Raw genomic sequence first — 11,069 nt, 5'->3', positions numbered from 1 at the left:
TTTCTCTGATGATATGTCTTTTATTTCCTATTACAGCAAAATTCATATCAGCCAACAAATAAAGGAAGATACAAAGTCCTATAAACATCCGGAAAAAATATTTTTACCTGTGCTGCTCTGTGATATATGTGACAGTTGGTGGCTGCAATTTACAATATATTGTAAATTAAGATTTTTAAAATTCTATCTTGCTGATTTTTTAAAAATGTGAGAAACTAGTATTTGGTAAAGAAATCTGTCCGTAAGTACACCCACAATCAATCAAACTATATTTAAAGCCGGCCTGTTTTCAGAGTATGATGTCCTTTAATGTAAACTTAAATATCAATATTATAAATGTCCGGGTAATATTCTAGAGGTTTAAAAAATGGAAATATTTGAACTTTCTATTGAAGACAATAAAGTACACAAGTTGTTAAGGGATTATTCACTTTATTCTGTACTTTCAATGAAATTATGATCATTTCCTAAGAAAAGGTAAAATTCACTCATATTTTGTGTCCCTGTCTTGAGCTTAAATGTTATATGACTTTTTGAAACAATATGAACTCGATTTAAGAATGTTATAATAGAAGTTTTACAAAATAGGTTGGGAGTTTTTGTTTCAATTTTTGTCATCATAAATGGGCAAAAAGTATTGGACTAATTTTGGTTTTTATACAAGTAAAGATTTAATAGTATAAGGTGTTTTGCATTTCTTTACACTGAGTGTAAAACTCTACTAAGTTTTAGTATTTACTACTTTTAGTTTCCCCTCACAGCTTTGGCTCCATACCTTGCTCCTCTTTTATAATCTTCCTTAAAAGAAAGAGTGTAGCCTATAAATATTAAATATGATACCTTTTCTTTCCAGAAAATGTTTGTATACATGTTATATGTACCAATATCCTACAACTTTTAATCTGATTTTTCTTCAGGATTATTGAGTAGGCTGTGAATTTTCTTTCTTAAAAATCGTAAAACATAATGGTACCCAAGTTTTAAACTTAGATGTCTTCATCTTAGTGAAATTTAGTTCACAAGGTATCATAAATGATATTTTTGAGGCTGGGTGCAGTGGCTCATACCTGTAGTCCCAGCACTTTGGGAGGCTGACGTGGGCGGATCACTTGAGATCAGGAGTTCAAGACCAGCCTGGACAACGTGGTGAAACCCTGTCTCTACTGAAAATACAAAAATTAGCTGGGCATGGTGTTGGGCGCCTGTAATCCCAGCTACTCTAGAGGCTGAGGCAGGAGAATCTCAGCCGAGATCACACCACTGCACTCCAGCCTGGGCAAAAGAGTGAGACTTCCTCAAAAAAATAAATAAATAAATTGAATTTTTGAGCCCTCAAGATATAGTTCCTGAATATTCTAATTTAAATTGTTATAATTGGATTACCTAATGTTCTTTTCAAGACTCCTGATGTATTCATATTATTGTCACTTTTCAAAAAAGGAATTTTTTTCAGGCATTAAATAGATACAGTCGGCCTTCCATATCCAAGGGTTTCACACCCACAGATTAAATCGACCACAGATCAAAAATAGTCAGAAAAAAAAATACAAGAAAAAATCATGTAAGTTTAAAAACATACAGTTTAACAGCCGTAAAACAGTTTTACTGTAACATTTACATTGTGTTAGATATTTTAAGTAATTTAAAGATGATTTAAAGTATACAGGAGGATGTGCATAGGTTATATGCAAATAGCAAGCCATTTCATATAAGAGGCTTGAACATCCATGGATTTTGGTACAGAGGAGGGGTTTGTTTAAGGGGTGTTCTGAAATCAGTCCCCCTCAGATACCAAAGGACGACTATAATTTCTTAAATGAAGAGACTTTCATTCTTTAAATATTCTTGACTTACAGTTTTTTAAAAAGAAAAAATCAAAGCATACTATAGTTGTTAAATCATTTTAGGCCGGGCGCGGTGGCTCACGCCTGTAATCCCAGCACTTTGGGAAGCTGAGGCGGGCAGATCACGAGGTCAAGAGATCGAGACCATCCAGGCCAACATGGTGAAACCCCGTCTCTACTAAAAAATACAAAAAATTAGCTGGGCGTGGTGGCACGAGCCCGTAGTTCCAGCTACTCGGGAGGCTGAGGCAGGAGAATTGCTTGAACCCGGGAGGCAGAGGTTGCAGTGAGCCATAATTGTGCCACTACACTCCAGCCTGGCACCTGGTGACAGAGTAAGACTCTGTGTCAAAAAAAAAAAAGCAAATCATTTTAGTAGTATATTCAGTGGCTGAGGTGATAGGGAGTATTAATCATTATTTCTTCAATATAAAGTTATTCTTCCTGAAAAAGTAAGATATACATGGGAAATATTCTTGGATCTTTCACACATCCAGTTAATTTCTCGAAGGAAGAAAACAGACAAAAAACATGTAAAAACAAACAAACCATTTACTGTAAAATTCCAGGAATTATGGGCTCATTCTCTCTCGCTAGTTTATTTATTTGCTTATCTTTATCACTTAGTGGTAGTTTGTTTTCTTTGGTAGAATATGTGGCAGTCCCACATTGATGATAATTGGTGCTCCCTTCGACCAACTGGATAACTTTGGAGATTCAGTTTTACATCATTTTAGTATTTTCTTTGTGTTTGTATATCAGTTGTGATGAGCCACTGATAAAATTTTGCTCTAAAATGAAACACATTACTTTGTTAGTACATTTTTTAGTGTCACACTGACTTTTAAAATTTGAATGATGTACAGACTACTTTGTTTTTTTAATGCAATATGAATATTTGCTCATGTTTTCTAAATTCCTTATAAAATAAAATTAATTTGATCTGCACTTACTTAAAATTATCTTTCCTCAAATGCTTTTTCTTCTGTTTCTCTAATTTTGTTTATATTGGTAAATATGTCAGAGAATATTTGTGTTTTTATTTTTAAAACTCTAGCAACTTATTACCCAAAATATTTATAATTCTGTTCTGAAAATGTCTTACTGAAAAAGGCTCTTAAGTCTTTTATGTTCATTGTACTTAATGTAAGACATATACAGGTGGAATAATAGGTTCATTTGCCAGTTGGGGTTTTGCCACAGTAACACTCAATCTTACAAAATAGATATGTAGAGTGAAAGAATAATAGTTAAGTTCTCCCTCACTCCTTCTGGACATTTTACTATTTGATATATTTCATGTCTCATTGGCTTTGTTGGTATACACAATGCATATGAGACTGCTAATCTTTCTTTTGAGTCAGGCAGTTCCTATGTATAAAGAGTTGGGTTTGTTTGCTTTAAAGGAGAACTGGCTATTGATTACTTAGGATTTATAAATCCCATTTAGCTTGCTGTGGAGTCAGCTTCAGAATAACACAGCAGAATCCTGAGAATCACAAACTAGAAAGGAAAATGGCCAAAGTTGTAACTCAGCTGTTTCTGACCTCTTTTTACTGTTGGTGCCATGCTTTGATTTATAAAGCCATCAGCTGAAGTCTTTTAGTGACAGATTTGCATATTGTTTAAAATAGGAGGTTGGGGGAAATTGTTGTCTAAATGAAGTCTAGGATAAATTACTTTACTTAGTAAAATGTGCCATTTTGCTGCTTTATAGATCATACTAAGTTTTGTTTTTTTTTTCTTTTTTTTGCAAGGTGGAGGACGGAATTTCACTCTGTCACCCAGGCTGGAGTGCAGAGGTGCAATCTCAGTTCACTGCAACCTCCACCTCCCAGGTTCAAGTGATTGTCCCGCCTCCACCTCCAGAGTAGCTGGGATTATAGGCACCCACCACCATGCCTGGTGAATTTGTATTTTGAATTTTTATAGTAGAGATGAGATTTCACCATGTTGACCAGGCTGGTCCCGAACTCTGGACCTCAAGTGATCTACCCGCCTCAGCCTCCCAAAGTGCTGGGATTACAGGCGTGAGCCACCATGCCCAGCCAGAACATGCTAAGTTCTTAAAGCAGGCAAGAATTCTGAGTGGCTAGCCCAGTGTGGACCATTCAAATACCCCTCCACTTTTTGAGTCTAGAGCTGTCATATCTTCACATTGTGGTACACAGTTTTACATACAAATGGGAATCTACTGGCATTTTCTCATGCCTTCTGCTTCTGGCATAAAACACTTTTATGAAGCTTTTTAAAAAGATGCGTGTATGTATATTTATGTGTGTTAAGTATCAGGAGTGAGAGAATAAATGTATGTAGAGGGGTGAGGAAGAGTCTTAACTATCTAGTTTGGGTACAGCCATCAGAAAACAAACTTACTGGAGCGAGACACTTGGAGTGTACCAACATCTTACATACTGGTGAATAAGACATCTGCTGTACTCTTAGATCAGCTCTCTGGAGCTAAAGACAGCTACATTTCCTTTATCAGGTAAAAATTCCCTTATATGTTGACTGTTATGGATATTTGAAGGCCTTCTAAAAATATATATATATTGATAATTTTCCTCAGGCAGGGGTCCAAGTAGGAATGTGAAGAGAAAGTGTAAAGGTATTCTTCACAAAGTCCCCACAATATTGACGGTTTCCCCTTTAAAAGCGCCTTGTGGTTTAGCTGCTATGTGTGTATGAGTGCATACTGTCAAGTTACATGACTGGTGAGGAATTTACTTTTGATTATTTTTCTTGAACTTGTTTTCTTCCAAATATGGCAGCAACTTATAGGAGTTCATTTTTTTCAAACTCAAGCCTTAAAGAAGAAATTCTAACTTTGCATTAACCTTGTTCTTTTGAGAAGAAAAAAATAAGTATGAAATAAAAAGGGAAGTTTAACCTTTTTGGGGAATTGGAATGCAACATTACTCTCACATGTTAGGATTACTTTAAAAGCTAGAATTTCAGAATTTAAAAAAAATAAATAATTTTAATATATAGAAATACCTAGTTGTCCATGTTTTGAATATTAGTCTCTCTTGACAACTTTACATACTATGGAATAAGGGTTCAATGTGAAAAACATGTTCTTTCTACAGAAAAAGCTTTTCATTTGAACTTGGTAGTGGTTAGATTTTCGACAGCCTGGCAATTCCAGGCACTTCTGTAGCACCTTTGGATGTTAAAAGTGTCCTTGGCCTTTATCCTTGAATTCCTAGGAGGCTCTCAGGTGCCTTCCAGCCAGTCCCAGATTCCTTGAAAGCAGCGTCTTTTCTCCATGCCTTTGTTTAAGGGAGTCTTCTAGGAGCTGAGATTCCCAGAACTATACTGTTGACTTTGGGAAAGAGTCTTCCTCATTGCCAAACCAGCCCTGGGCCCACATCTCTGTTACAGGATTTGGAAAGCTTGGCACGGTTGGATGCTTGGGAGCTTCCAAAGAGAGCATAAGTTCCTCTGTAACTTTTTACTGGTCTAGTTTTGCTCCTAAAAATGTGTCTGGGGCCAGGCACGGTGGCTCACACCTGTAATCCCAGCACTTTGGGAGGCCAAGGCAGTTGGATCACCTGAGGTCAGGAGTTTGAGACCAGTCTGGCCAACATGGTGAAATTGTGTCTCTATTAAAACTAAAAAAAGCCGGGTGTGGTGATGCGCGCTTGTAATCCTACCTACTCGGGTTGCTGTGGCATGAGAATTGCTTGAACCCATGAGGTGGAGGTTGCAGTGAGCCAAGATCATGCCACTGCCCTCCAGCCTGGGCAACAGAGTAAAACTGTCTCAAAAACAAACAAAAAAGTGTGTCTGGGGGTAGTAATCATTCTATGATATACATTTAAGTTTGAGAAATATTGGTAATCTTCACTTTTGCTCTTGGATTTTGACTGCCCATAACTAAAAATATGGTCTCCAACGTGGGGTAAGTGACAGTAATTAATTGAAATTACTTGAAAAACAGAAGAGGCCAGGCGCAGTGGCTCACGCCTGTAATCCCAGCACTTTGGGAGGCCAAGGAGGGCAGATCACCTGAAGTCAGGAGTTCCAGACCAGCCTAGCCAACATGGAGAAACCCTGTGTCTACTAAAATACAAAATTAGCGAGGCATGGGGGCGCACACCTTTAATCCCAGCTGCTTGGGACGCTGAGGCAGGAGAATCATTTGAACCCCGGAAGGGGAGGTTGTAGTGAGCCGAGATCATGCCATTGCACTCCAGCCTGGGCAACAAGTGAAACTGTGTCAAAAAAAAAAAAGGGGAAGAGGCCGGGCTCAGTGGCTCACACCTGTAATTCCAGCACTTTGGGAGGCCAAGATGGGTGGGTCACTTGAGGTCAGGAGGTTGAGACTAGCCTGGCCAACATGGTGAGGCCCAGTCTTTACTAAAAAAATACAAAAATTAGCAGGTCATGGTGGCACACACCTGTAGTCCCAGCCACTTGGGAGGCCAAGACAGGAGAATCGCTTGGACCTGGGAGGTGGAGGTCACAGTGAGCCCAGATCATGCCACTGCACTCCAGCATGGGCGACAGAGTAACTTCATCTCAAAAAAAAGAAAAAGAAAAGCGGGAAGAAATTTTTGAAGCCTTTTAAAATTTTACTCTTAGAGACTATCTCACTCTGTTGCCCAGGTTGGAGTGTAATGGCATGATCATAGCTCACAATCTCAAACTCCTGGGCTCAAGTGATCCTCCCTCTTCAGCCTCCTGAATTGGTAAGTAGGGCTATACAGGTGTGTGCCACCATGCCTGGCTAGTTTTTTATTTTTTGTAGTGATGGAGTCTCGATCTATTGCCCAGGCTAATCTCAGACTCCTGGCCTCAGGCAATCTTACTGTCTCTACTGGGATTACAGGCACCTGCCACCACACCTGGCTAATTGTTGTATTTTTAGTAGAGACAGGGTTTCACCATGTTGGCCAGGCTGGTCTCAAACTACCAACCTCAGGTGATCCACCCACCTTGGCCTCCCAAAGTGCTGGGATTACAGGTGTGAGCCACTGCGCTGGCCTTATTTTTCTTTTTAAATCTCGTACTTTTTAAAAATTTTACTTTGTGTAAGTTTTTTATAATACGTTGCTACATAATATGTTGTTACAGTATTGATATAACAGTTCATATACATAATCATAAATATGTATGTATATTGGGAGGGTACTTGAACAACCTTGGGCTTGCTTAAATGCTTTATCCATTTTTTCATATAAAATTGGGATATAATACCTTTATCTTAGGATTGTTATGAGGATGAGGTGAAATATATTTAAAGCATAAATATATTTAAAGCACATAAAAATAGTGCCTGGCATATGGTAAGCATTCAGTAAATGTTGGCTGGCACTATTATTATAATGCGTGAATGGGTAGATTTTCTTATGGTCTCTGCTATACACTGAATGTTGATATCCTCCCCACCCAAATTCATTATGTTGAAACCTAATCCCCAATTTGATAGTATTTGGAGGCCTTTGGGAGGTGATTATGTCATGAGGGCTAGTGGGATTACTGCCCTTATAAAAGAGATCACAGTGAACTCCCTTGCCCGTTGTGCATGTGAGAACATAGCAAAAAGACAGCTATCTGTGAACCAGAAAGCTGGCTCTCTGCCAGACACCAGATTGACCAGTACTTTTACCTTGGACTTTTGAGCCTCCAGAGTGGTGAGAAATAAAATTTTGTCTTTTGTAAGACATCCAGTCTGTTATTTTGTTATAGCAGCCCAAATGGACTAAGTATTGATATGACGTTGTATATTTAGCAGGGTCAGCTGCTACTGATAAGTTAAAATCTAGAAAGCAAGATTCATTTTTTTCTATGTATAAGAAAGTATTTAAGAACACTTGGGCTGGGTGTAGTTGCTCACACCTGTAATCCTAGCACTTTGTGAGGCCGAGGCGGGAGGATTGCTTGAGCCCAGGAGTTCAAGACCAGTCTGGTCAGTACAGGGAGACCCTGTCTCTATTTAAAAAAAAAAAAAAGAAAGAAAAAAAGAACACTTTTACCCTCAATTGAAAGATCTTTAGAGGCAGCCAAATTCCAGATCTGGACAAATATTCCTATTATTCACATTTGTATAATCACTATCATTCAAAAGCCTAATTCACTGGTGATTTGTCTCTGTGATGTGGCCTGCCTCCCTCAGGCTGTCCTCCAACCTGGCCTTCAGATTTTTCATGTAGTTCCAGTTGATCTCCAAGGACGACTGTACGTCTCAGCTCCGTGAGCGTCATCTCAGCAGCTCCAACCTTGGCAGACTGTGGAGACCACTGTGATGCTCTCCTCAATCTGCTGAAACCTAGTACTTGTCCAGCTCCTCTTGGTTCTTCCAAGCCGTCTCATCATTTTGGGCCCAGATGTCTGCCATGATCTTGGTGAGGTCCTGAGATCTGGGGGCATCCACCTCCACAGTCAGGTCACTCCAGAGCTGGCAATCTGGGCTTGTAGGCCTTTTACTTCCTGTTTGCGGTTCTTCACGAAGAGCAGCTCCTCCTTGAGAGCCTCGATCTCTGTCTCCAGCTGCAGCCAAGTGACATTGGTGTCATCAGTGACCTTGCAGAGCCCATGGATATTGCTCTCCACAGGCTGGCACATGGCCAGCTCTGTCTTATACTTGATTCTCATGTCATCAGCAGCAAGATGGGCGTTGTCCACAGTATTTGCGAAGATCTGAGCCCTCAGGCCCTCGATGGTCTTGAAGTAATGGCTCCAGTCTCTGACCTGGGGTCCCTTCTTCTCCAGGTGCTACCAGATTTTGCTCTCCGGCTTTTGGTTCTCAGTTACCAGGCTTCTCACTCTGTCCAGGTAGGAGGCCAGGTGGTTGTTCAGGCTTTGCATGGTCTCCTTGTTCTGAATGCCTCCCATTCCTGCCAGACCCCTGGCTAGGTCCCGGACCCCATGCCGCCCTGGAAGCTGGTGGAGCGGAACACGGAGATCCAGGAACCAGAGCTCCGGGAACCTGCATAGACGCTGGCAGCGCTGCTGGTCAGCCCAGTACCATAGCTGGGCATCTGGATAGAACCCAGGGACCGGCAGTCGGTGGAGAAGATGGAGCCAGTGGTGAAGCTCATGCTGTTTAGGGAGGAGAGCAAGAGGACAAGACTCAGGCTTTGCTGACAACTGCTTCACATCTTTCTAACCCCAGGATCCAGGATCCAGGATCCGGGATGGCAACTCTAACATCACACTCCTAATGGCAGAGAAGAGTCTTGGAGAATCTTGAATTTGGCAAGATTGGGTGTGCCTGAGTTTGGGGGAGGGGGTGGCTGGAGCAATACGGAGGATTTACAAAGTAGAGATTAGTTATAATGTTTGTAATATATGCAACTTGAGTTTTGTGCAACTTGAGTCTAAAAAACTAGGACAGTGGATAGACATTAGTAGGAGGCTGACGGCTTTAATATGAGGTCAAACTTTAGAAGTTAGACCTGGCCCATGATAAGAGGAGCTGCCTAAAGGGTAGCAAATTTCCTATTAAAAAATGAGTTGGCCAACTATTTCTCTCATAATGACTTTGTGAAGATAGTTTAGATTTTGTTGAAGAGCTATTTTGCATGGTTATAACATTTGTCTGCTCCATTGAATCTAAAGTTGGCCAGGCATGGTGGCTCATGCCTGTAATCCCAGCACTTTAGGAGGCTGAGGTAGGCAGATCACCTGAGGTCGGGAGTTCAAAGCCAGCCTGGCCAACATGGTGAAACCCTGTCTCTACTAAAAATACAAAAATTAGTCAATCGCAGTAGGGCACACCTGTAGTCCCAGCTACTCGGGAGGCTGAGGCGGGAGAATTGCTTGAACCCAGGAGGTGGAAGTTGCAGTGAGCTAAGATTTAGGGACAATCCAGTGACCCAGCCTGGGTGACAGAGCAAGACTCCGTCTCAAAAAATAAAGTTGGCCAGGCACAGTGGCTCATGCCTATAATCCCAGTACTTTGGGAGGCCAAGGCGGGTGGATTGCCTGAGCTTAGGAGTTCAAGTCCAGCCTGGGCAACACGGTGAAACCCTGTCTCTGCTAAAAATACAAAAATTAGCTGGGCGTGGCGGCATGCACCTGTAGTCCCAGCTACTCAAGAGGCTGAGGCAGAAGAACTGCTTGAAACCGGGAGGCGGAGGTTGCAATGAGCCAAGATTGCGAACCACTGCACTCCAGCCTGGGCAACAGAGCGAGACTGTCTCAAAAAAGCAAAAAAAAATTAAAGTCAACATATAGCATAAATGAGTAGATGTTTCAGAGGGTGAGTAAACCTGAAATGGCTCCTCTTTCTTGATCAAATATCCACTAGCTAGTGATTCACCAAATGGCTGGGGCTGTTTTAGTAAGGTCATCAGCTGATATGACTGTGCAGTTTGATCTTGGGCAACAGTGAGACTGTCTCAATAAAGAATGTATGGGGATAAATATTCATCAGTATTCATCATTAGAGTTGAAGGGAATAACTGAGGAAGACTTGCAAAGGATTTGAGTTTTGAGTTTGGCTATATCTCTCTCTAAAGAGAGCTAGGTAGAGATTTCTTGCTGCTATTTCCTGGCTCAGACTGCTTCTGTGAAGTATCTCCAGACTAAAGTGGTATTTAAAGCCCACTTCCAACCCCTTCTGGAGCATTCAGTGGGTAAAGGTGGTTCAACCATTGTAAATGTACTGGCTGTTGTCTTCCCTGTAGCCACCACGGCTTCTACTCCACCAATTCATGTCTGGCACTTTCAAATCCAAACTCAAAACTCAAATCCTTTGTAGTTATTCCCTTCAACTCTAATGATGAATACTGAAGAATATTTATCCCCATAAATTTTATTTTTTTTTTAAATTTGAGACAGAGTCTCACTGTTGTCTAGACTGCAGTGCAGTGGCCAATCTCGGCTCACTGCAACTTCTGCCTCTGGGGTTCAAGTGTTTCTTGTACCTCAGCCTCCTGAGTAGCTGAGATTACAAGTGTGCGCCATCACTCCTGGCTGATTTTTCTGTTTTTAGTAGAAACGAGGTTTTGCCACGTTGGCCAGGCTGGTCTGGAACTCCTGGCCTCAAGTAATCCGCTTGGCTCAGCCTCCCGAAGTACTGGGATTACAAGTGTGAGCCACCATGCCTGGCCCTATTCCCATGAATTCTTATTCAAGACTTTATGGGAATATTTATATTTGGTTATTTTCAAGAACAATGTAACTTGTATGAGCTTAAAATCTTATATGGAAAATGGTAAATATTTGAAAATAGAATAGTATAATGAACATCTAAGTAGTGTTGAATATTTTATT

General features: G+C 40.8%; 1 protein-coding gene across 2 annotated transcripts in view; it reads left to right on the top strand.

Moving 5' to 3' along the window:
• Positions 1-1,532, top strand: part of DDX46 (DEAD-box helicase 46) — a 78,752-nt gene extending 77,220 nt beyond the window's left edge. For both annotated transcript variants that reach the window (XM_017532363.2, XM_017532362.2), the window contains exon 23: positions 37-1,532. In XM_017532363.2, coding sequence (XP_017387852.1) covers positions 37-84 — 48 coding nt within the window. In that variant the 3' untranslated portion in view covers positions 85-1,532. The remainder of the gene's footprint in view (positions 1-36) is intronic.
• Positions 1,533-11,069: the final 9,537 nt, after the last annotated feature.

The sequence above is a fragment of the Cebus imitator genome, unplaced genomic scaffold (assembly GCF_001604975.1).
Source record: "Cebus imitator isolate Cc_AM_T3 unplaced genomic scaffold, Cebus_imitator-1.0 Scaffold76, whole genome shotgun sequence".
Lineage (NCBI taxonomy): Eukaryota > Metazoa > Chordata > Mammalia > Primates > Cebidae > Cebus > Cebus imitator.
This window is presented reverse-complemented; position numbering and strand designations above follow the sequence as displayed.